Here is a 26,924-nt window from a genome sequence, read left to right on the forward strand (position 1 = left end):
AGGCTTCTCAAAGGTTTTCATCTTTTATTGAAAACATCCTGGCTTTCTGTGCCTTTTGTTTTCCTTATTATTTTGGTTAAATTGGTGTAACATCTATAAAAATATATCAAGGTAGCAATCTGAAAGAGACTTCAAAAACCATAACCTGGGCTTTTACAACATGCAGATGTGCTGAAATCCCTCTTTTGTCTCCATCGATACGAAATCATCATGGCATTGTCGTGTTTTTGTAGTTGGTTATGATGTTATGTTATAAGAGACAAAAAGGGCAATGGTCTTTCAAATAACAAGAGGAAGGAAATTAAATGACAAAGCATTTATGTAGCTCTCTCTTGAGGAGAGCAGTGGAACTGCATATTTCTATTTAAGTCTTTTGAGGATCTCACAGTGTGAAGAGTGGGAAGTGGTGAACTATATAGACTAACTGGCACCAACACAAGCTTACAAGGTTTTGAGTTGAGACACAGATTTTGGTTTTTCAAAAGAAGCGCTGAAGGCTTAAAAGCAGAGGGAGGCCGTGTCCTTGACAGTTTTCCTGGTTATTTAATGTTTCCAACAAGCTCAGGACGTGTTTACATGATGGTTTTATTAGGGCTTATTCTGATGTTTTATAAACCTGGAACTACAGTGGGATTCACCATTTCTCCCAAAAATTACATTCCTGGCAGTGTGGAAAGAGCTTTGTAACACCACATGATTATAGAACATTTGAAAAAGTGAAAAAATCTGAATATTACCACAATCCCCTACATCCCCTACGGCAATGATGGAGTCTGAAGGAAACAAAGATGGTTGGTGCAGGGCAGGGGACCAAACATGTATTTTTTTCCATGCTCTGCTCATTTAAACATATCTTTAGAAGAATTCATCGGAACAAAAATCCAACATAAACCAAATTATATCTGCTACATTGGTGTTCATTTTTAACATTATTACTTTAAAGGGTTTAAACTGTAATTAATAAGTCGGACATCATCAGGATAATCATTTACATTTACTCGGCATGACTGTATGTTTATTGGGTACCATGGAGTGTTAAAGTGAATCATCAGTGACGCATGTTTACGTTCTCATCATTTAAAAACCAACAAAAGTCTGACCTTTAACCTCCACCCTTCTCCCTGTGCTCTGCTGCAGATCCACGCCCACTACGAGCTGAAGAAGACGTCTCGTCACAGGAGGAACCTGGCCATCACAGGAGGCGTGGCCCTGTCCATCATCACCGCCCCCGTCATCGCGGCTGTCAGCGTCGGTAAGAGACTCGACAAGGAGGTCCTCTATCACGCAGCGTGAATCTCAGGGGCTGACGACCAAATAAAAACAAGCAATATATGCTTTTATAAAACGAGCATCTGAAACCAGACAAAATATGAAAACGTAAAAAAAATGAAGAGGTTTGATTCTGTTTCTGTCCTCTCTCAGGTATCGGTGTGCCCATCATGCTGGCCTACGTGTACGGCGTGGTGCCCATCTCTCTGTGTCGAGGAGGAGGCTGCGGGGTCAGCAGAGGGAAGGGACGAGGTGTACGCATTGACTTTGATGAGGACGATGGTCCAATCACAGGTGAGGACGCCAAACACCACCTGATAAAAAAAAGTGGAGGAGCAGGATATCATTCACCGGATCTTATTATATATAATATTCTCCATGTGATTGTGCAGTGGCGGACGCGTGGCGAGCCCTCAAGTCCCCGAGCCTCGGCGATAGCAGTCTGGACGGGGCAGTCAGCGGTCTGAGCACCACCTCCCCTAGCGAGGGGCTCTCCGTGGCCCCCGGGACTCTGGGTGACACGCCCCACTTTAACACCCTGGCAGGCGGCGCCCTGGGAGCACGCAGCAGCAAGTACAGCAGGTGAGGAAAAGAGATGAAGTAACTGAGACACACAAGAGTAGTTCAATAGAACAGGGTAATATTGTAAGTCGCTTTGGATAAAAGCGTCTGCTAAATGACTGTAATGTAATGTAATGTAATGTAATATGGATAACTGAACTATTAACTAAGTATATGCTATGTTTTTGTTATGTTATGTCTCTTTAAACTTAAAGGGGACATAGCATGCTCATTTTCAGGTTCAAACTTGTGTTTTGGGTTTCTACTAGAACATGTTTACATGCTTTAATGTTAAAAAAACCATTATTTTCATCACACTGTCTCTGAATAAAGCTGTATTCAGCCTCTGTCTGAAACACTATCTCTTTAAGACCGCTCCCCTGATTAGCTTGTGAGAAAAATATGGCATTCCTTTAAATTAAAATTAAATTGTAGGTTGTTTTCATGTTTATTTCACATGATCTTACTCAGCAGATGGAGGGGACCAGCTGTCATTGACTTATTTTTCCATGATGGCTAAAAAGTTGAGATTGAAAGTTAATTTCTCCGGCCTCGAAGACAATAATTGAGAAAACATGTCACCACAAGTCCCAGAACAGCTTTTAAATAGACAGAATAGACCTTGTGGTGAGATTGTTTGGTCAACTATAGTTTACAATTCTAGCTCACTTTTAAGGAGATTTCATATCCCTGCAAACATACTTTTAGTGATTGTATCAAACTAACTCACTGTAGAGGGGTGAAATCATTAGTAATAATAAAAACTTCTCCAGTGGCAACCTGTCATGCTTCTGTCCTGATCTATATGCAGCAGTTATTTTTTAACGATAGAAGGTGTTATTCATTGGAATGGGTGTTTGCTGTTCTCCAGGCTGGAGGTGCAGGCGGCGGAGCTGGCTAAAGAATCTGCCCAGAGGGAGACAGGCAGCCTGGGAGCAGGTAGCGACTGTGCCAGCACCCGTGGAATGGCCGGATCCATCATTTCGTCATACACACTCCCCGACAGGTGACATATTCCTCTTCTTCTGTGGTGTTTCTGATCTCTCTCTCTCTGATTCCATATCTTTTCTTACTCACACCGCCTCTAAAAGGTTTTTGGGATGTCATGCTGAGTATTCATCCGTATAATTTGATTTTGATGTGATGCAGTGATAAGAGCTATGTATGTGTGCATGTGGCTGCCATTAAAACCAATCTTTGTTCCTCCTCTTGATGATATTCCTGTTTTATAAAGCCGCTAACCATTTTAATTTATGGTTGTCAAGATGAAGATGAGGCTCTTTGTCCTCTCCAGGACAGCATGCCTTATTTGTGTCTTTTCTGCTATCTTGACAGGGTTCATTAAGTTACATCCTACTTTTTGAAATATTCTTCCGCTAATATAATCCTCTATTTTAACACATCACTGTCTTGAAAAGGTTGAATCCCAATGTCTTTCCATAAAAAATATTTATGGTTTACTAATTTCAAAGTGAAACTATGTTTCAACGCACTTTCCAAAATAAGCCTCCCTCCTCCTCTGTGCGTCCATGGATGTCTTTGTCTCTGTGTCTCTGTTTTAAGCGTCACACAGGGACTGACTGGTTGTAAATAATGTCTCTCTGCAGGGAGTGCACCAACCTGGAGATCCAGGTGGACATTGAGACCAAACCCAGCCACCTCTGCCTGACCAGCGAAGAGGATCTAGCTCCGCCTCCATGCTCCGGTGCCATGGCCACGGCCTCAGGAGTGGAGGAGCCTCAGGACTGCAGCTCCAGGCGGGGCGGGGCTCTGTCCGGCTCGGCCCTGGGACTGTCGCCGGGCGTGTCCATCAGGGAGGGGCTCAGAGACGTCACCCTGGCTCAGCCGGAGAGCATCCGCAGTGACCTGGAGATGTCGGACACTCAATCGGATGACATCGCCGAGCTGACGTCGGACGACTGTGACTCGCCTCACCCCAAGACCTGTCACCTGGCAGCCGGCCAGCAGCCCCCCTCCTGCCGAGTGCTGAACTCCTCGGACGGCCTTCGCTGTCCCGCGGACGGCAACGTCATCCTCTACGTCTGAGAGAGCAGCAGCTCCCAGGATTGCACAAAAAAAGACTCCCGACAGTTTTATCCGAGCTCTCCTTTACTTCTTAGCCTTTTTGTTTTTCTTTTTTATGATTTCTCGTTTGCTGCTTTTGTGACTCACAGACGGCGTCTTAAACACAGACAGGGTTTGTTCACTTCTGTCTGTCTGTCCGTCTGTCTTATCTATCGACCTGTCAATCTCCTCGCTGAGTAAATTGTCAGGGTTCTACCTCTGAGATTTATAAGATGATGATTTATGTTTACTCCTCGGTGCAAAATGCCTTGGCTACTTAAGCAAAAAAAAAAAAGAAAAAAAAAAAAAAAAGAGGTACAAATTTTCCACAAGAAATATTGCAATTGTGAAGTTCTGAAATAAGGTGAAAGGTCACCGAGCACAGCAGAGGGAAGACGGATGTTGGCTGGGGACGAAAGGGGACGTTTCTAATAATGTGTGGGTGAATGTGGACTTTGTACTCAACTATTGTGGCTTTATTTCCTTCTTTTCTCTATTTATATTCAGATGACCTGGAAATTGTGTTATTTGCTGCGCGCATGTGTCTGCATGAGCCATGCCTTGTGTGAAAGGTTGAAAAAGGGGCAGTGAGCTTCTGTTACACTGGTGAAAGTTTACTTTAGATGATGAAGCTGCACTTGAATCTCACTTTCCCTGCACAGAGGAGGAGGAGGAGGAGAAGTTTGGGTTTACAGAAATAGATGATTGAGTTCTGACAATGACGAGATGAAGACACTGCAGTGAAATGCACTGAGAGAAGCTATTTTATTCTATTCTCTTTGACAGCGAAGGACCTTTATCACATTTTTTAAAAGTTGTGGTCAGTCCAGTATATGAACGGGTTTGTACTGCACTGAGATGTGCATCAAACAGACATTTATCAGTTTATAAATTATCAAGTGAGAACCTGAAATATATTGTTTATCTGAAAAATGCAAAAATCCAACTTGTATTCTACAGTTTCAACTGTTGTGTACTTCCTGTAATCTTCAACTACATGGTGAACTACAGTTTTGCTGAAACTGCGTGTATGTGCAAAGCACCAGAATTACCTGCTGGTGCTTCAACTGTCTGCATACTAAAATTTTGAAAGCTTTCTTGATTTGTTAAATCAACTCATCAGCCATTCCACTTAAGAAAAAAAACATTTAACATCTAAAGTTTTTAGATGGTTTCAATTCAATAATTAAAATAGGCTCAAAAAGGTTAAAATTATAAAATGATATTTGACAGAAAAAGATGCAAAGACTCCAGTGTCCCAAAAATATTGAAAAGTAACCGCTATAATTTTCCAGAGGTAATTATTTTAATTGCTTTATTTCTTTGACCAACAGCCCAAAACCCCAAAGATAACCACAAATAATATAATATCTTACAAAGAAAACCAATAATAATATCATATATTACAAAGATAACCACTAAATCCTCACATTGGAGAAGCCTGAACCAGAGAACATTTGGAATCTTTTGGCTTAAACAAATAAAATAATTAGTTGAGTAATGGATATTAAAATAGCTGTTGATTATCTTGACTCATTGAATAGTTTAACTCTCTCAGCTGTATTTTGTGATCGATGGTGAACAGCTCTTGAGGCTCTGGTCACTGTCACAACTCTCTCACTGTGGCTCTGGTGTGTGTGTCCTAACTGGACCGCTGTCCGACAGTCAGCTGCCTTATAGACACTCTCTGACCAACACAACACACCAACAAGACTGGTTTAGTGATAACTGGCTGTCTGACCCACTTGAACGCTGTGTGTGTGTGTGTGTGTGTGTGTGTGTGTGTGTGTGTGTGTGTGTGTGTGTGTGTGTGTGTGTGTGTGTGTGTGTGTGTGTGTGTGTGTGTGTGTGTGTGTGTGTGTGTGTGTGTGTGTGTGTGTGTGTGTGTGTGTGTGTGTGTGTGTGAATGAATGAATGAATGAATGGACTCCTGATGAATGTATTTGTCCCACTTTCTTTTATGAATGAGCACTTGTGCACTTTATCTGGAATTTATCGTATTTGTCTTCATTTTTTTTTATTTTTTTTTGCTGTTCATTATCTTTTACTACGAGTGACTTCAGTTGCTCACAAAAGTCTGTGGTACAACCAAAATAAATCACCTACCAGAAGGCCTTTTATGTTGGATGTAACTAAAGAAGAGTTTGGCTCCAAAACATAATTTATCCATAAAAATAAATCCTTCAGTACTTTTAAAGGGCCAGTGTGTATGTTTGGGGCTCTGGCGGCATCTAGCAGTGAGGTTGTAGATTGCAACCAACTGAAAATTCTCCTCCTTGTGACAAGCGTGTAGGTGAACTAGGGCTGACAAGACAAAAACACGTATGTCCCCTTCTAGAGCCAGTGTTCAGTTTGTCCGTTCTGGGCTACTGTAGAAACATAGCCGACCTTGTGAGCAGGACCCTCTCCTTATGTAGATATAAACGGCTCATTCTAAGGTAACGAAAACACAACTACTCTTGTTTTCAGATGATTAGACACTAAAGGAATCATACTTAGTAATATTATATTCTGTTTCTGCCAGTAGACCCCCCCCCCTTTAATGCTACACACTGGCCCTTTAAACATAAAGAGCATCCAAGGTGTTTTTATCACTGATCCAAGGACTGTTTCTATCTTTATTTATAGTTTACCATCCTTTGGAGCCAAACACTTCAAATATTAATGCCGATAAGCTCTTCTAAATCATACCCACTAGCTTTCTTCGCTTTGTATCACCTCTGTGCTTCAGTTTAAACAGGTTTCCCAGCAGGTTTCTTTAATCTGCAGGGGAATCGACTCGGGAACCTCTCTCATCTCGGAGTAGCTTTATGGATATAGCTGCTTATGTAACTTGGCAGTGCTTTGTTTGGTCTGCACTTGTTTCTGCCCGCCTGCCTGTGAGAAGAGAAAACACATGAATGTACCACGGACGGAAAGCCCGAACTTCCTGAAAGAGTCCGAATGAGTGTTAATGGAAATGTCTCATAAAGAACACAGGTGGTCCCGTCCTTAAAGTGGTTTTAGAGTATATAGACAGCAATATTTAAGTGTTATTATATGGTTTGTGTATTTCCTGTCACTGTTGAAGCCCTGCCCTGTGTGGGGTTGTACACGCAGGACTGTGAAAGACAACTTGTGGACCTTTGGGGGAATAAATAAATAAACACAATCTGATGTTGCACCAAAGCACAGAGTTGTTGTCAGTTGTGCTGTTGTAGGAGAAAAACATATGGAAGCTGTAACCCTTTTTTTTTGGTCCGACACAGTTTTAATAACTGCATAGTAATGGAAATCATCATGAAATATTGCAGACTTTAAGCAACCAGAGAATTAATATAGAAATGTACAAAATATTGGTTAGAAAAGTGAGTCCAGAAAAACTTTCAATGTGTAATTTTGGGCTCCTTTTCAACTCAGTTTATTTCAAAATAAAATGTGCACTATGTTGAAAAAATATATTGTCATTTTTTTGTGTTGAAAAAATCTGATCAAATACACAATATCCTAAAAGATCAAAATGTATAATGTTGATAGTTCACATAAAAGCTTAAAATGAAAAATCAAAAGATATTTGAAAAAGCTAAAAAAATGAAATTCTTCAAAAACAACCACATGGATATGATTTAGATCGATGAAGTCTGGATATTAATTATGTACACAAGACATATATGAAATGTTTCAATATGTTGAACATCCTACAGGATCAACCCAACTTGTGCTTTTAGAATGAAGTGTACATAATGAGTGGAATCATTTATTTGAGTGAAGCAGTTGGAAAGTTGTCCTCCAATGATCTAATGGAAAACATATCAGACTATATTGGTTATAATAGTTATAAAAAGCTATGGTGACCAACAACATCCATACTTTATATAGATGACGTGGGTGGTTATGTTCAGTATATGCATCTATATAGAGCCTGTATGATTTATAGATGGATAGTATTTATGTTAAAGAAAAGACTGTATTTTAACTGTAAGTATATCATTCGAATTTAGTGATTTAATAATGATTTGGGCCGTGGCACAAATATTGTACTTATTACTCCACTAGCTTTACTTGAAAGCTTTAGTTACAAATTACTTTACAGATTCAAATGAGTAAAACAAAGTATTATCAACGAACAAAATGGGATCTGTTAGTGTAGATTAAGATACACAGCAGTTTATAAAGTATTTAAGATAAGCTCAACCTTTACCAGGTGTCACATTAAAGTGATGAACACATTAATGCATCTCTAATAATAATCCAGTGATGTTATATATCATTTGGAAATGTGTCATTCTGCATAATGAGTTTTTCTACTTTAGGTAGGCTATTGAAGGACCTTTATTTAACTTCAAAGAGTATTTCTGCACTGTATTGTACTTAAGTAAGATATTTGAATACTTCTTCCACCTCTGTTTGATTGTTGCTTTAGACGTGTTTCACTGAGTATTTAACCCAGTAGGCGGCGGTAATGCACCGTTAAGAAAAACCCTCCACAGCACATTCCGCGTCTCTTCACGACACAGCGTCTAACTTTACGGCCGTATTTTGATCAGCCGCAAAGCGAAACGCGTGGAGTCGGAGGAAGGTTAAAGTGAATCCCACAAAAACAAGGTAAATACAGATATTCTCTGTCTAATGTAGGCATTTCAACAATGTGTTAGATATATTGACACAGTGTTGAGTTTATTTATCATTTGAAATAGCACCAGTTTGTAAATAAATAGTGTAAAAGGAATGTGGCCTGACGTTAGCATCAACGAGCTGTCATTGAAGGAGACTGGAGATGTGAAACGTTAGCATACCGTTACATGATAACACACCTGTTAACTGAATATAACATTTTAGAGAAAGTGTTTTTTTAAATGTGTATATATATTGATTTAAATGTCAGCTATAAAGCTTTCTCATCAGGGTATTTTTTTTACAGAGAAAGTTAGCCAGCTAGCTACTGTAGTTAGCTCTTTGCTAGCTGGCTAGCTTCGGTTAGCGTAGAGATGGGTGTATCTGTATAGTTATCTTAGGCCTTCTATATTATGCTGTGTTTTACTCATACTCTACTGCCTTTATATTTGCTATTATAAATGATGGTCCTGTGCTGTATAATATGTCGTATTCAAACATAAGTGATGGTAGAGTGTGCAGAAATATGCAAACCGACTGCGAGACCTTCATCAGTCTCGGTTCAAAAATCATCAATTGTTTGTTTTCCAACAAACAAATCTCTGTCTGAAAATGAGGTGTCTTAAAATATGGCTGCAGCCTTTGGTATTAAACTATTGTGGTTTTTTTATTCATGCCAACAAGGATTGCTAAATTATATTTTGTTTTGAAATGAAGCAAAACATTCAAGAGAATGTACAAAACAAGTCTGAATGCTGAATGATAAAAACGTCCTCGAAGGCTTTCTTAAAACTGCAGCAAGTAGCTTCCTGTGTGAGAGGGATTTACTCTGGGGTCTTAAGTAACATGCTCTCATCTCCACTGCTGTGTGTAACTGCTGAGGCACTTACTGGTCATATGTAGTAATGTTTGTGGTTAAAACAGTATTTTTCTCAGCTTCCCACCCTTTCACATTTCTTTTTGCCAGTTTGTCATTGCTATTATTCCCCCTAATCCGCGTGGTCCTTCCGTCTTCTCAACTACATCCCGTATCACTCATCACTCATTCCTCTCCGTCTCCTCCCTCATCAGCCGTCATGCCATTTGTGGACCTTCAGTCGCGGCTTGGTGTCAACCTGGACGGCTGGCTGCTGCTGCAGAGCGGACAGCAGCCCAACAAGAGGGCGTCCCGCTGCCACGCCTTTGAGAAGGAGTGGATCGAGTGCGCCCATGGCATCGGGCAGACCCGCGCCAAGAAGGAGTGCCAGCTGGAGTTTGAGGACTTCTATGAGTGCATGCACAGGCAGAAGACAGTAAGTGTTAGGGGGGGGGGTGGATTCTCCATGACCTCTGTGTCTGCCAGTGAGCAGCTCCTGAAGTATTTTTGAAAAAGGTCATAGTGTAAGAATATGCAGAAGCCATGATCATTTAGTTATTCGTGGTATTGCGTCCTTTTTGCATGTTGGAACTGAGCTGGCCGTCAATAATTTGTCACTAGAGAAGAAACAAGATTCACCACAATGGTTTTTAGCAGCAATTGCTGTTTGATAAAGTGACTTTATGTTACATGGATCTTCCTATCATTTATTGATTTGCCAAGATATTAACATGTCAAAACAAAAAGAAGAAAAAAAAATATTAAATTCATGTGCACACAACATACATACAATTGTCTTGTGAGCAATGCATCAAATGTGTGTCAATATTATTTGTATCATAATATAATAATGGCAGGGAGGCAATACTAGTGTTCTTAAACTGTTAAGTGGCAGTGCTTTCACCGGCAGAGGGCAGTCAATGTGCTTGTTTAACAAGAAAAAGTGCAGAGGGGGGGAGACTTTATTTTTTCATGAACAATGATTTCTCAATGTGTTTTTACTTCAAGTCTATGATGTCATTGGTCTCAAACAATACAAGCCTCAAAAGGCTTAACAGAAAAGTCTCGGTACAGAACGTTCAAAAACATCACTGCCAAAAGCTGTAGTTCCTTCACTTGAGGCTGGTTCCAAAAGCGAGTCCACTCACCTGTTTTAACTATAATAATGCTTAAAGTTAGGTATGAACGTCTGGCAGCTTTGAGTGACCGGTGCTGCAAGCTGTCTCTTCTGCTGCATCAGCCCACAATCCACCTCTTTGCCCACTTTCAGAGTTAGACTGTGTCATTACTGCCAAGAGACGCCCACTTTGAGCTTCAACAACAGCTCTTCTTAAACCTATGGGTGACCTCATGGAGATTAGGAGCATATTTTATATATCCTATGGTATCATGCAGAAATAAAAGGTTTATAAAGGTAAATAAAATGACCATAAATTCTTAACAGAAGTGCATTCAGAAAGAAAACTAGCAGCCGCGTCTGGTCCTTTTAAATATTGTCCGAGGTAAACTGGGGTCAGTCTTGATGGACGTATGCGTCAGCATTGCAGAGACAGACAGATGCACCGCCTGCTCGCTGTGAATGTGCTGCAGCAGCAGAAGTTCCTCACCTCCACCCAGAAGCCTTGATTTGCCCGTTAGCCACGTCTCATTCTTTCAGAATGTGATGGAGGTGAAGTGCTGATTTAGGACGAATGTCAGCTGAGAGGACTTCAGAGTCTGACAGGAATGTAACATCCACTGAGGGCGTATTCACCCTCTAAACGCTGTATGCAGCTTTTTACCATCAGAGTTGCTAAACACAAGACTGCAATCCGTAAAAGAAGAGGATTTATCATTTACCAAATATGATTTGGGAGGAAGTCTCCATGTTAACAGCACAGAACTGAGGTAGGGAGCTGTTTCTTTTAGTTCTTCAGTTTCTATCAACTTCACATGGTGACAGGAGTAAAAACCAAAATTAAATCCACTGCTATCTTTGGCTTTATCCTTCTCTGGCTTAAGACAAACAAAGAGGTGGAGGGATGCAGAGCATTCTCTTAAATGTCTTTATTTTCCTATTCTCTTCATCCTGCTTCTTTTGCCTTAACGCTAAACTCTTCCTCCCTTCCTCCCTGCAGCACCAGAGGCTGCAGGCCATCCGTCAGCAGCGGGACAAGATGGTGAAGGAGGGGACCTACACACCACCAGCCTGTCACTCAGGCAAGCCCGACCAGATGCCATGAGGGAACACGCGACCGTCCGCAGTTCTGCTCTTGTTCATAGTAAATCAGATGTCGCTATTTCCTGCCGCCTGTACACGTTTGCAAATAAATATTATCATCCAATATCTTCCTGTCTTTTCCTTCCCAGTCCTCCTTTTCTGTTTTTTTTTTTACTGTTGAATGAAATCTGTCAAGAGGCTAGGAATGAAAACATTTAAGTACATTTACTCAAGTTCTGTACTTAACTTAACTTTGAAGTACTTGTACTAACAGGTATTTACATTTTAAGCTACTTAATAGGGATATATTGTTCTTTTTACTCCTTTACATGTATTTGAGAGAAATACTTTGTAGTTACTTTAAAAACTAAAATTTTACATTAGAAAAGTGTGATGATTAATTAAAAAATGAATAATGCACTGTTATATCTTAAACTATAATCAGTATAAAATCTGTAAAAAGATATAATCTAATATACATAAAGTAATTATTACAGGAGAATTTTGTTTTACATTGAGTACTTTTACTTTTGATTATTAAATTCAAGTTTGTTAATTCTAACAAATTTCTACTCAAGCAAAAATCTCAATAAAGTACTTGTAATGGAGTATTTTTACAGAGCGGTATTGCTGCTTTTTACTAAAGTAAATATCACATAATCTGAATACTTCCATTTATACAAAAACAATATAAATAACACAAAAATATATAACTTTTGCATTAAACACTGTGGACAAAACTTAATGTGAAAACATTTTTTCTCGTAATCAGTAGTTTTAATAATTTTATCATTATAAAGTTGTTGAATCCTTATATACTCTTCTTTCATTGTTGTTTTTAGCCAAAGTTTTTAATGTGTTTACTCCTAAAGCTTATGTGTACTGTAGGGTTTCACTGTTTTTTAATTTGGCCTGATTAGTGAAGCAATAAAGTCAAAACACTCCATGCTTGCATCTTTTTAAAACAACTGCAAATAATTTAAGCAGTCATCCTGTGAGTGATGACTGGTTTTTACGTACCAGCCTCACCACAGCTGGTTAAAAGCCCACTGGTGTCATTTAATGTCATTCCTGCAGCTGTGGACGTCTTATAATTTGCTCAGCTGTGCCTTTGCTGCAAAAGCAAGTTAAACTACAGTCCATTTTTCTTAATCCACTGACCTAATTTTAGTAAATCATTTAAAGGATTGAGCGAGTTAGTAGTCCTGAGGGACCAGTCTGATGAGAGACTGATATGAGTGCATGTTTTTGACATCCTCCATTCAATTAGCAGCGTTTAACTCTGACTGATGGGATTAGTGAGGCTCGATGAATCGCCACAAGATGGAGCCAAGAGCACAGACAGTGCAGGAGGATAAACTCACCGAGTCTATGAAGAGCTGACAGAGTTCCTTCAGTTTCTTCTTTTACAAGCTAACAGTTCTGCTCTATTTTGGTGAACATTTAAGATCAATGCACTTAACAGTTTTATGTCTGCATTTAGGTTTGATACAAGCCTTCTGGTTCATTTTTGGTTCATTCTATGTGTAGAGAGCTCAGCCTGAGAATAAAAAGCAATGTAGTGTATTTGCACATTTTCCGAGGGGTTTACATATGCAGTCGCACGTATATGACACATTTTAGGCTGATCGTCATGGTTTGCGGTTTATTTTTTCAACTAAAAACGAAAAATATTTAAATGAAATGAGTATTGTCCACCAGAATAACATTTACACTTTAACATTTTAAGGAAATACAAACTGAACAGTTAAATGCTGAAGTTAAGAGACTGTGGTTGGTGGTTGGTACTAAGTTGTCTTGGTTTGGAGAGTTCTGTTGGGGGTAAAAACTGATCTTAAAATCTCCATATTTCTTAAATCCTAAAAAGTAATGGTTTAATTTTAATAATAATTATTGGATTATTATTTATACAATAGACTGAAATGTTTTACTATCAGATTACAGATCTCTCTTGACCCCACCAAGTACAACCCTCAGTGGAAGTCCTGAAACTTTTACTTTTTAGATCAGACAGGTGGAATCATAAACTAAATACCTGGACTGTTTACATCGGGCAACCTGAAATGTCATTATTATTTTATTTTATGTATATATATGTGTGTGTGTGTGTGTGTGTGTGTGTGTGTGTGTGTGTGTGTGTGTGTGTGTGTGTGTGTGTGTGTGTGTGTGTGTGTGTGTGTGTGTGTGTGTGTGTGTGTGTGTGTGTGTGTTCCAAATTGAAACAAATTTCAGGCGGATCTGTAATTTTACTCCATCCATATGGGCAACGTGCAGAGCAGCTTTTAAAACAATAAATTAACCCCATCAACCCTCAACCAATCTTGTACATCATCAATAAACATAAACAAATCCTGCCCAGAATGCAACAAGTACTAGCCAATCAGAGGCAGAGTAGGGCGGGTCTTTGCAGAATATGGATGGGTAAAAAATTAAATCAACTACCATAAAAAAAACTTCCAATGGCTGTGAAACAGGTAATCTGGCACGTTGATAATAGGCCTCTTCAACATTTCCCCCCAAAACTATTTTGCATACTTTGGTTGAGCTATCGAGGTTGCCTGCTTTAAACAATACAGAGCTGAGGGCTGCAGAGTGGGGTGATCATTTTCTGAGTGACCACTTTCATATTGCACATTGCTACTTCATATTTTTCCCATTGTTAAGGTAAAAAAAAATGGATTATTGCAGTTTTGGAGACCGGATATGGGTCCCAGCTCCCAGTTTATAGGTGCAGACCAACAAGTGTTAAAGAGTGCGGGGTTAGTGTGCATCTTGCACTTAAATTACAAAACCCTGAAGTCTGGGGAATCCTTGGTGGTCTGGGACCCCTATGACCATCCATAGCAAAGGTCAGCCCAAACTGTGAAGCCCTGATCAGGGAGCAGCAGCCCAAATCCAACTCCTCCACTCCTCTCCATCACTCCAGCTGTAATCAATTTGCTTTTTTTATTTATTTTTCCAGCTACTCCCTCTCTTCCTCCAGCTGTTTGGAGAGGGAGGAGGGGTGTGTGTGTGTGTGTGTGTGTGTGTGTGTGTGTGTGTGTGTGTGTGTGTGTGTGTGTGTGTGTGTGTGTGTGTGTGTGTGTGTGTGTAGGGGGATTATACCAACCCAGATTAATACTATCTCATGTGATGTAAAAGCGCTGCTTCTTGGGTGTAATCCTGAAAAATATGTGAATGAGCAGCAGCTGCAAAAATGCCAATGTGAACGCCCTTTTCCTCCCTAAATTGAGAGAAAGTGTGTGTGAGTGTGTGTGTGTGTGTGTGTGTGTGTGTGTGTGTGTGTGTGTGTGTGTGTGTGTGTGTGTGTGTGTGTGTGTGTGTGTGTGTGTGTGTGTGTGTGTGTGCGTGTGACAGGTTTGCCGGTGCTGTTAAAGCCACGGATGACGCAGGAGTGTTCAACCCGAAATTTCAATTTCCGCGACACTTAACACACTCAATAGACATGGGTTAAGTGTGAAAACTGCCTATTGAAGAGAGAGAGAGAGAGAGAGAGAGAGAGAGAGTGTGTGTGTGTGTGTGTGTGTGTGTGTGTGTGTGTGTGTGTGTGTGTGTGTGTGTGTGTGGAAGCGGAGCAGGGGAGGAGGGCCGGTGGGGGTTGTTGAGAGTGGAGAAAGGGAGAGAGAGACAGAGAGACAGAGAGACAGAGGGGGAAAGGAGGAGGAATCGGACAGCCATTATAGCATTCCGGATTACGTTGCTTTGCTGTTCTCCTCAGCGTCATCGCCCCCCCTCCTCCCTCCCTCCCTCACGGCTGTGTGTCGGCTCGGTTCTGGAGGAAAAACCCGATCGGTGGAAGCGGAAAAAAAAACCATTGCAACCATCCATCCACCAAGCCATCCAGGAGGAGAGGGAGCAGCGGCGGCGGCGGCAGCACCCCCCCCCCCCACCCCACCCTCGCTCTGTGTTCGGATCCCAGGATCCGCTGCTGCCCGGTGAAGGTAAGCGGCTCCGGAGCTCCACGCATCCCCGTGATATATAACGTTTCCAGCTCCGTAACCCACCGGACCCGGATCATCATTAGAATGTGTCCACAAGAGATGTCGAGTCCGGCATTGGTACTGTTAATACGAGACAAAATAAACTATCAGCTCGAGGCGGATCATCATGGTCTCACACATCATTTAGTGACATATTTATTTGAAAATATTTCTAGACCGTGCACATTAAAATGAACACGTTGATGATTGTGGCTCGGTGAAGGTGTTGCCCCTCACTGAGATCAACACTGTCGATAACGTGTTGATCAATAACACGTTGAGATGGACTGAATGCGTTTTCACCGTAATAATCTCAGTCACCGCCTGAAACCGTCCACTTTCGAAGAACACTGCGTGCTCGTGATTCGTGCGCCGGAGGGCCGGGTTGGAAATAACCAGCGGACATTCAGTCAAGAGAGGCATTCTGGGTCGGGAGGAGTCTGCCGGGGTTGAACCCGTTAATGAGGCACTCAGCAGCGGTGGTGGTGGTGGTGGTGGTGGTACGGGGGCAGATATTCAGCACCAGCTGTAAATGGATGAATGTAATGAGGTGGTTATGCGTCCGAGGCAGGGCCGGTGTGTCGGACAAAGAGCCCCGCGTGCTTCCAGTCTGCTCCTGCTTGCGTGCACGTTTTGGGTCTCCATGTCTGATGTCCATTCATGCAAACACACATTCCCTCTTCACATTCAAAGGGGGAGAGAGAGAGAGAGAGAGAGAGAGAGAGAGAGAGAGAGAGAGAGAGAGAGAGAGGGGGGGGGGGGGCAAGCGTGCAAAAATGATGACATGAAACACCAGCTGCAGCTTTTTTTTATGTGCAAAAACACACATTTATGAGAGTCTGCCTTTATTGATCCGTGCAATCCCCTGGCCTGGAACCTCCATCAGCACACCTCCACCCTCCACCTACTGTGTGAATCCCAATGGGCTCCACCACTGCAGGCTGTCTGTCTGTCTGGAAAAACCTCAGTGATATTATGCAAGGTGCAGTCAGACACAGAGACAGAGACAGAGAGAGAGAGAGAAAGCAACAAAAACAAATCAAGATGCAGAGCTCCCCTCCTGCCGCTTTGTAGCAGATGGTCAAACGTGCATCTCCCTCCAGCCTTATGTTGGAGCTTCAACATGCAGGGTTCTCCTCAGTCGGATCTGTAAGACAAAAAACAACCCATTCGTCATTCATTTCCATTCTATTCGGTAAAAATTCTATAATTCAGTTGGTCTCTTCCACCTATTTCCTCTCCTTCACTGGCCGTGGACACACCCCCTTACTACTTTGTGTTATAGTGGTGGAAAGCACCAATATGTCTCTGATGCAGGGGATGAAAGAGTGTGTGAGACCAGGTTGTGTATTGATTTAATCACAAGTCTGAGAAGATTCCTGTTTTATTATTCAGATCAGCTTTGTTCACACAAGGAGCTGTTAGTGACCAGAGACAGACATATTTAGAGCGGATTGTTATATTCATTATTTATTATCTCTGATTCATCTATCAGTTCTATCTGTCTTGATCACACCGGGTTCTATAATTCGTTACTATTGTCGAAATGTGTATTTATGCATGTTTATGCCGAGTGTATGTATGATCTATGTTCTATGCGTGGAGGTGGATTGTGATGCTGGGAAAGTGATGCAGCAGCTTGGACCTCAATACAAATTTGTACGTGGGACAATAACGTATATCTTATCTTATTTTATCTTAATAAAAAAAAAATACTAGAAAGTAGTGAAAAATTTCCCAACTTCCCAAAGCTCAATGTGATGCCTTCAAATTGTTTGTTTTGTCCGAGTAACAGTCTAACATAAAAAAATGTTCAATTTACAATTAAATAAAACTCAAATAGTTTGAACTGTTAAATTAAAGCTATGTCAACAATGGGACTTAAAGAAGCGACACTGGGCTCAAAGAGCAATAAAGGTCGGGGAGTCCAAGGTGACATCTCCAAATTCTTTGGTTTTTCCAAACAAAAGCCCACAATTAAACTATACTTGATGTATAAATGGATCTAACACAGAGTAAATCAGCAAATCCTCATATATGAGACGCTGAAGCCAGCAATTTTTGCTTTATATGAGACTTAAACGGAACTGTCTCTCTATCAACCAATCAAGTGCTTCCACTTTCAACCAACCTCCCTAGATTTTAGTTTTTAGATGCCTAAAGAGATGAAAACATCCAGACTCTGCAAAAACCTGAGAAAAACAGGAATACCTATTAGTCCATCTTTATTCCTTTGATTATATTGTCACCCATCAGCTTTGTCTTGATCCTCAGCCCTAGTTTAGGAACCTGATCTAATCCATGATACTGAAAAGGTCCTTCTCTGAAATACTTCACTGGCAGCTCAATCCTCCCCCTGTCTGTCTGTCTTTCTGTCTGTCTGTCTGGCCAGAAGTCTCTGTTGGTTTGCTCTCCCTGCAGCTCTTTGGTATGCACACTGCATCTTATCATGTGTGAAAGAAGAAAAAAAAATAGAGACAGAGAGAAACAGAAAGAGAGATTTCTTATGTCCTCAGGGTTTATGGTGTCTTTAGGTCTTTTACGGTGCTTACAGTGATGTTGCCGTAAATATTGATCAGTGTGTGTAAAACATCAGAGCCAGTGACTCCATGCTGCTCTTCTTTCTCCCTTTTTATCAGTCTTATCTTATACACGGTCACTTGTTAACATCACACTTTTCTTTCTTTCCCAGATTCCTCTCTCTCTGCCTCTAGTCTTCCCCTTCCCTTCACTCTCACTTTAATTAACTCTCTCTCTGTCCAGTCATGCTGAGTAGTAAGCTACGGAATTGTTGGCAAGCTAGTCCAGTTTGTCTGTGTGTGTGTGTTAATATATGCGTGTGTCTATGCATGCGTATTAATGTATGTGAGTGTGCGTAGGGGAGCTGAGTCTAGCCATTCATCTATCCAGTCAGTCAGCGTGTTACTCATCATGACTGGGGGCTCTACTCAGTATCTACATTTTAATAACTGATGTAACAAGTGCGTTTTTTGTGCAAGGCCAAGAAATTTGACCCAGACAGGGACGTTTAGAGCAAGATCAGATGTCAAAATCAAAGAGAAAGACATAAAGTAATGTTGTATCGTCAATTTGAAGGACTGTTTGACATTTTGTGGAATAAGTATTCGCCTTCTTGCCGGGAGTTAGACAAGAAGATCGATACCACTCCTTTCACCTGTTTGTTCTTATGCTATATTCACAGCATGAGAACAGGTAAAAATCCTGTTATTCTACATTTGTTCTTGCAGTATTCCAAGATGGTTACTCCAACCCCCAGCTTCGTAATCACATCATTAAAATAGCCTAAAATACTTTTCTTTATTACCTATTCAGAGTGGTTCATTAACAAGTCAAACAAGATAGAAACAAACAATAAGTATTGCTTTGAATTTAGCTGAATCAATTTTAAGAGTGTTAATACTGGATTTATTTATATGCAAATGTCAGTGATGGTGGCTTTGTGGTTTCCTGACCCTTGCTATAGTTGTTTTCACCTAGTGGGAGATATTGTGACTATTATCATTTCTCTCAGTAGCGGGTAATTACAGTTTAAACAATATGACCTGAACACGGCATAAGCATGAAGCGGGAGCCAGAGGGCAATTTACTTAGTCTAGCATAAAGACTGGAAGCAGTGGGAAACAGCTAACCCGGCTTTGTAAAAAGGTTGAAAAAAAGCCTACCATTACCTCTAAAGCGTACTAATTAACACACTGAATTTTGTGTGTTTAAGGTAAGCTAGTTATCCCCCCCTGTTTTCAGTCTTTATGCTAAGCCTGGCTAATGACTGTAGCACAATATTTAATGTACAGACATGAGAATGATATTGATATTCTCATGCAACTTTTAGAAATGATAGATTTTTTCCCCAAATGATTTACTATTCTTTTAAAGTTGGAAAATGAGAGCCGACAGGTGTTACACTGTTGTCTGTGGCTAGATAAAAATGTCAGCTGTATTGCCACTGGAAATATTTTTTTTATGGTTACAGACATTATATTGCTAGCTGACTTGATGACTTAAGGTAAGCCTCCATAGTATTCATTTAGCTGTGCCAGCAGAAACTAGTGGCACTATGACATGAGTGCAGCATTAGTAGGCTAAGCTATGGAACTGGAGGCGATTAGCTTAACTATAGCATTAACACATTGTGTTCTGTGTTAAATCCAGACTCAAATTCATTTTATTCAATGAATAAAAGAACAACACTCAAATTGTGTTTTTACAGGAAGTTATGTTAGCTAGCTGTTTCCCCCCAGCTTCCTGTTTTTATGCTAAATTAAGCTAAAAGCCTCCTGGCTTTAGCTCTATCCTTAGCATACATATGAGAGTAATATTTATCTTTTCTTTGAACTATTGGCAAAAAAGTGAATAAGCATATTTCCCAAAATATCAAACTATTTATGTTCTATATTTCCGGAAACACGCTTTGCTTGCTTTTTTTGCTCTCTCCTGTCTGTGGCGCTGAGTACGGAGCTAGAACCAGGAGTTGTAGCCTAGCTTAGCATGAAAAACTGTAAACAGGGGGAAACATCTCGCTAACGTCGGCACAACACTCCTCGATGCACACTGTAAATCACATGCGTAGACCAGATGTGTTTCTGCTCAGGTGGCTCTATGTTATGGAGTTTATCTGGCAGTATTATTGTCCGTCCGTTGAGCACGAATGTCAGTTAAACTCCCATCAGCGTTGGTATGCTGCTCTGGTATGACACAAAGACGTTACGACCGTTGCTCTGCAAATGTCTGGTTTTCTCTCCTTGACTCTCCATGACACTTTCTTTCTTTCTTTTCCTGTCTTCCCTTTTCTCTCCTTCTTAATTTGTTGCAGCTTCCTCTACATCTCTAACAGTCTCCCTTTCTCTGCTTCATGTCACTTTCCTCTTTCACACACACACACACACACACACACACACACACACACACACACACACACACACACACACACACACACACACCACACACCCACATACAGAAACACACACACACACACACACACACACACACACACACACACACACACACACACACACACACACACACACACACACACAAACACACATACCCTCCTCAGGCTAAGCTGTGGGAACAGACCCTGCCGATGTAAATCCTGGTTGTGAGTTATAAATCAGGCCAGTCAAGCATCCAGCATTCAGCGTGGATTTGTGTGTGTTTTTAATACTGTGGTGCACAATTTCTTGCTTTTGTGCATTTATGTTTACCTTATGTGAGTTGGTTAGTTAGTATGAAAGTTAGAATATTTAAGTTGTTTAATTTGTTAGATAAGTGATTAATCATTCAAGTCATTTATAAAACAAAAATGTCAAATAATCGCTGGTTCTTCTTTCTGAAATGTTCTTTATCTTATATCATTGCAAATTTAAAGACGTCTCTTTGGGCTTTGGGAACTTTAATGGATGTTTTTCAAGTTTTTGAGACATAGTGTAGATTAAAATACAACAGATTTGCTATCTGAAAAAATACAAATAACTGCCATGGTCAGTATAATCGAAAATATTGACTCCCTGGGACTTGAGAACTTGCAGCATTTATTTCAGTGTTGTTGTTTTTTACATTTTATATACAAATAGTCTGCCAATTTTCTAACTAAAAAGACAAAAAAGGAATAGATCAATCCAGAAGTGAAATCATTAGTCAGTTAACCGATCAGTCAATCGACAAATACTTTTGTTAACTGACATCAACAAGCAAAAATCTATTTAATTTCCATTTATATGTGCATATTTACTGATCAATTGTTTTTATGACAATAAAATGGATATCTCTGGCTTTTTTGGTTGCTTATTAGAAAAAAACAGACAGTAATAAGTAACTTATCCGATAATGGCAATAATTGGCTTTTAGTCAAAGACCCCTAGGCTGAAACTCAGGGAGACTTGTGATAAACATTTGGCACTTTTGGTTTAAGTTTTTATTGACAAGAAATAACAAAAGAAGACAAAAAAATGATCAATAGTTGAATCAATAATGAAAGTAATCATTACTTGCAGTGCAATCAAAAAGCTGCGACCAGAGTATCTATGAGTGCATGTTCACGTGGTGTGAGCGTCTCATCAGACAGGAAGTGATCTCAGTCTCTCAATGCTCCTCTGCAATTCTGCTGGTAGTAACTTCTTCTTCAAAGATCTCTTTTTCTCCTCACATAGCTCTAATGACACAGTGCAGCTTTGAAGCCTCTATTCTGGCTCTATTTATAAAACGGCTAGTTGCAATGGCACTGACTCACTGTCAGCAAGCAGGAGGGAAACTGACTTCACACACACACACACACACACACACACACACACACACACACACACACACACACACACACACACACACACACACACACACACACACACACACACACACACACACACACATAGAAACACCAACACGAGGACAGAGACACACACACAGAGTCATACACCAGAGAACCGCAGAGAATTGTGGGAAGGCCTTAACCTCTTCCTAGCTGGCGTTGCTGTGGAGATGGGGATTCAGGAAGTGGGGCTTTGCCAGCGGTCTAGCCAGGGGCCAGCAGCAGGAGGAAGCGGAGGAGGAGGATTTTTGGGAGCACGAGCCCAGATGGAAAACCCTGCCGTTGTGTAGGACTCACACATCGTACACAGAAACATTCCCACCCTGTGACGGATAAAGACAGAGCTGCTCTTTGGCAGCCAGCAGAAGTTAGTCACCCCCTAAAGGGCCCACAGTTTATGGGGTTAAGCTTGTCGTTTGTTGAGTTTCAAATGAGCTGGAGTTACTGTTTTTCTAACTGTCAGAGGGTGACTAGCAAAACAAAACAGATCACTGATGGATTTAGGGACTTTTATTCTGAAAGATTTTATATCTATTTTGAAGAAACATCAGTAAATATCTAGGATTTCTTCAAATACCCAAAGTTGGTTTTAATTTGGAGTCGCAAAATAAGTCACACATGGTTTCTTTATTAATCCTCGTAACTTCTGGTTCCTGCATTAGTCCTGAATGCCAGCCTGTCCTGTAACCTTAATCTAAACCACAAAGGCTCTGTGTTTAAACCAGAATATGGTTTTTCGCCTTACACACCTTTTTCACAGAAAATCACAGGTATAAATTGATGGTTTCAGGTCCCTGGTTTTATCCATACCTGGCTCACTGAGAATGTGATGACAAGTTAAAATGTTGCTGTAAAAAAAAGCCTGTTGTTTTAAGAAACTTCTGATATACATTAGGCTGCATTTAATTAATAATAATAAATAATTGTCATCTCAGCCGGTCATATGTTGCCTTCGTTATGTTGTTTTCAAAGTTAGTGCTCCTTATTTATAAATAACATTGCTTCTGACTATCTTCTAATCTATGCTGAGTTTAAGTAAAGTAAATCTTTTTGTGCATAAGTGTTTTGTTATGTGATTGTTGCAATCGTAATTGCAGATTAACTGGAAAAGTCTGCATTGTATCTTGGACCGACAATGTAACTTTGACAAAAAATGAATGCAGACAAGATATTCACTGTGTCAATTTCAGGATCGCCTTTGTAATAGTTAAAAGCAGTGGTGGAAAGTATCTAAGTTCATTTACTCAAGTACTGTACCTAAGTACAATTTAGAGTTACATTTACCTTACTTGAGTATTTCAATTGTATGCTACTTTATACGTCTTTTTACTTCACCCCATTTAATTTCCATCTGGTGTTAATGGCTACCTTACAGATCAAGATTTTACAAACACAGTATACGATCAATTTATTAAAGTGTGCTGTAGATAAATATCTCCATCAGTATATAACGTAGTTAAAATGAGCTCCACCTCCACTGGCTGTAACATTAAAGTATTGTTTCTGTTTTAATAACACGATATACAGTTTAATCATATATCTTTCTGAAAGAGACCGTTCGGTCACCAAGTACCTTTAACTTATTACTTTAAGTATATTTTGCTGTTAATACTTTTGTAGTTTTTCTAAGTGAAATCTTGGATGTGAAACTTGTAACAGAGTATTTTTTTACAGAGCTGTATTGAAACTTTTACTTAAGTGAAAGATATGAGTACTTCTTCTATCCCAGATTAAAAGATAAGAGTAATATCAAATATATATGGGATTTCCAGTAAAACTTTCAAATGACTGCTGGTATTGTCTTATTAATAATATTATTATTTCACAGCTCAATATCAGATAGAGAGAAATATGTTTTTGAAGTAATCAGCACATAGCTAAATAATCAGTGAAGATGGATATATAATGTATTGCAGGATGTGCACATAGTCGGTGAGCTGGATTCGAACTCATGACACCAGCAGCACACAGGCAGATGCTCGCTAGCCTGTTACTCCCTGTGGAGCTGATATACGAGAGCCAGTAACGGCCAATTCATTCTCTTAGGACAGGTATTGATTTTATGAGGCTTTGACGGACAGATCAGAGCGTCAGGTCCCCAGAGTGCACACACACACTAAAAACACACACACCAAAAACACAAACACACACACACACACAAACAAACACACACACTAACAGCCATTGACACTCATGAACATAATAGATTCCCTAGGCCCTTACCCTAACCTTAACCCAATTCCAACCTGAATCATAAAAAAACTATTCTGAACCCTTAAACAGATCTTTGTACCAAAATAAGGACCGACCAAAATTGCCTCCAAAGCCTAAATCTCAAAAACTTGGTCCTCCCAAAGATAGCTGTACAAGACACAGACACACACACACACACACACACACACACACACACACACACACACACACACACACACACACACACACACACACACACATACACACACCTGTCTTTTGTCTTACATCAAGTATTTACTGTCACTTGTTTTTCTTCATAATAAATAGATATTACATTTAATCTTAATGTCAATAAACAGTCAGAGTGTAAAGATAAATGAGCAACAGACAATAGAGAAGCAGAGGTAGAGAAAGAACAAGAAGAGACCAGAGGGAAAGGACCCATAGACCCAAAGCTTATTGACTTTTCTTTAAAAATAGAAACGCTAGACGAGCTTTGAAATCTCATCTCTCTCTCTCTTTAGTCTTTGCTCCTTGTCTCAGCCAAGTCTGTTGAGTAGACGAAATCCCCCCCTTCCCCCCGGTCCAAACACAGAGCTGACATCATGCATTTCATCAATAAATCGGCTCCGAGCAGGACGTAATGTGTCAACACCTAAAGTGGAGCTAACTTCTACTTGTCTAGTTGTGCATGTTAGCATGATGCTTGTGTTCTATAGCTGATAACCTGTTTCTGCACAAACACACAAACACATTACACCTCAACTTACTGTTTTACAAGCCACAAAATTTTACATAACAAAAATATTATAATTATAATATTATAAGTGTGGCAATTATGCTGGCAGTCATTTTCAAAGACAATCTGATATATCGGATGAGGAACTTTGCACCTGAAAGGAGTTTGACTTAAATTAGAACAACATAATTTGTTTAGAACAAGCTCTAATAATGGCCTTTCAATGAAGATAAAAAGTTATAAGTGTATCTTTGTGTGAATGTTTGAAAAAAAAAGTCTATATAAAGCAAATCAATATAAGACCTTATATTATAAAATAAAACAATATATATCTGTTTGTTTATGTAGAAAAAAACATACATATCTTGTGTCATATATTCATCAGCAGTCATGTTTGCGGCTCTGTGTGGCTTCAGGTTGACACAGCGGTGCTTTGAACTAAATGCTAATGTGAGCATGCAGATGATGACGATGCTAACATGCCGATGTTGAGCAGGTGTAATGTTTATCACGTTCACCATGTTAGTTTAGCGTGTTAGCATGACTTTTGTTGACCCGATGAAGAGTTATAAGGAATCAGCCTCTGTGGACCACGAATGTAAAAAATGTCATTGCAATCTCTTTTCATAGTTTTTGAGATATTTCAATCTGGATCAAAGTGATGGACAGATTCTCCCCACACACATAGCAAACAATTGAATGTCTGGAATACCACTCTTATCTCAGCAGTATGCACATTGTTGGATCCTGATTTTTCTTTTCCTTCAGTGAAGGAGAGATATCCTCTGGGCAGGCCTCAGTAATCTGTCTCTTCATCTCTGCTGTCATGTGCTCTCTTCCTCTACAGTAGCTAATCACTGCAGGTCTACAGCCTCATAAACTCAGGAACATTCGTCAAGACATGATGACTAATCTAACCCGGTTGTTTCTCTCTTACTGTTGTGGTGCTACATTGAAACTTTGCATCTTTCATGATGCGTGATCACACTGTACAGCAAATGAATTATACAATTCTTCTTTCCTCCTCCCTTCTTTTGACCTCCTTTCTTTCTCCCTCCCCCGCTGCTCTTCATCCCTCCATCCATCCCTCCATCCCTCTCTTCCTCTTCCTCTCTTCCTCATCCCCTCTCCTTCTCCTGCAGCCACTGAAGTGAGATGGAGTCGTCTGACGACGATACTCTAAGCGAGCGCTCCTGCATCAGTGAGCCATCCTTTCGTAGCGAGCGTTCGGGGGGGTCGCTGTCCCCGTGCCCATCAGGACCCGCAGGGCCGCCAGGAGACACGTTGCCCTGGAACCTGTCCAAACATGAGCGGAGGAAGAGGAAGAGCCAGGACTCGGTTCTGGACCCGGCGGAGAGGGCCGTGGTTCGCGTGGCAGGTAAGGGGAAACCGCCTCACACTGGCAATTCAGTCGGCGTTCCTTTGAACAGCACTGGGGCCCGCATCTGTTGAGTGGGGCTGGTAGGGTGAGCAGTGGAAGACATCCTTGAATTGAGACTAAAATCCGCCCTGAAGGGACATAAAAACTGATGGTACCTCTGCTTGTTGAGAGCTAACAGAGAATTATAGTGGCTCGAAAGTACAAAAATTGACACTGAATGTTCTTATTATTATTAGATGTCTCTGTAAAAATGTTTTATCTTGTATGGAGCCATAGCATGCAGGACGTTTCCACTTCCTTCTCATTTGCGTGCTGACATTTTCACGGCTTCTCACGTTGAATTGCGGGTCTTCCTCCTGGCTTTCATTAAAGGACCACTTGCTTGGAAAAATCCCCATTTCCTGAAAGATCCAGTAAATGTCTCAGAGATGGGAGGAAGAATCTGGTGGTGGTCACTTATATTTATACTTTGGATAAAAAAACTACAACATGCTGTTAAAAGTGTTATCTTGTAACACTCATCACTGCTGGAGGAATCAGGGAAGACGCTTTCCTGTCTCCACTGTACAGTCTTTCCTCCTCTGTAACTCGCTGTACTGAAGATGGAGGAGAAATGTAGGTTACTCAGTTCTCTGGAGAAGCCAGGGTTCCCCTTCTCGTGTATTGACACACTGGTAGCAGCTTCTCCTCTGCCAGCGGAAGGGAAGCTTCCGGCTCGATAATTGAGGAAAATGATGTAAAAGTGCTGCACCTCTTATCATCTTAG

General features: G+C 40.5%; 3 protein-coding genes across 8 annotated transcripts in view; all 3 read left to right on the plus strand.

The window, feature by feature from the left end:
- Window positions 1-5,702, plus strand: part of rnf19b (ring finger protein 19B) — a 33,978-nt gene extending 28,276 nt beyond the window's left edge. The window contains exons 6-10 of the mRNA XM_054605967.1: window positions 1,138-1,252; window positions 1,423-1,563; window positions 1,662-1,851; window positions 2,702-2,836; window positions 3,438-5,702. Of these exons, the coding sequence (XP_054461942.1) occupies window positions 1,138-1,252; window positions 1,423-1,563; window positions 1,662-1,851; window positions 2,702-2,836; window positions 3,438-3,876 (1,020 nt within the window). The 3' untranslated portion in view covers window positions 3,877-5,702. The remainder of the gene's footprint in view (window positions 1-1,137; window positions 1,253-1,422; window positions 1,564-1,661; window positions 1,852-2,701; window positions 2,837-3,437) is intronic.
- Window positions 5,703-8,368: 2,666 nt separating this feature from the next.
- On the plus strand, window positions 8,369-11,667 carry ndufs5 (NADH:ubiquinone oxidoreductase subunit S5). Its single transcript, XM_054606353.1, has 3 exons — window positions 8,369-8,478; window positions 9,559-9,779; window positions 11,461-11,667. The coding sequence occupies exons 2-3, from the start codon at window positions 9,564-9,566 to the stop codon at window positions 11,563-11,565; spliced, it is 321 nt and encodes a 106-aa protein (XP_054462328.1). The 5' UTR covers window positions 8,369-8,478; window positions 9,559-9,563; the 3' UTR covers window positions 11,566-11,667.
- Window positions 11,668-15,458: 3,791 nt separating this feature from the next.
- macf1a (microtubule actin crosslinking factor 1a) overlaps window positions 15,459-26,924 on the plus strand; it is a 230,951-nt gene continuing 219,485 nt past the window's right edge. For all 6 annotated transcript variants that reach the window (XM_054605481.1, XM_054605484.1, XM_054605479.1 and 3 more), the window contains exons 1-2: window positions 15,459-15,484; window positions 25,920-26,155. In XM_054605481.1, coding sequence (XP_054461456.1) covers window positions 25,933-26,155 — 223 coding nt within the window. In that variant the 5' untranslated portion in view covers window positions 15,459-15,484; window positions 25,920-25,932. The remainder of the gene's footprint in view (window positions 15,485-25,919; window positions 26,156-26,924) is intronic.

Source organism: Anoplopoma fimbria, chromosome 10, assembly GCF_027596085.1.
Source record: "Anoplopoma fimbria isolate UVic2021 breed Golden Eagle Sablefish chromosome 10, Afim_UVic_2022, whole genome shotgun sequence".
Taxonomy (NCBI): domain Eukaryota; kingdom Metazoa; phylum Chordata; class Actinopteri; order Perciformes; family Anoplopomatidae; genus Anoplopoma; species Anoplopoma fimbria.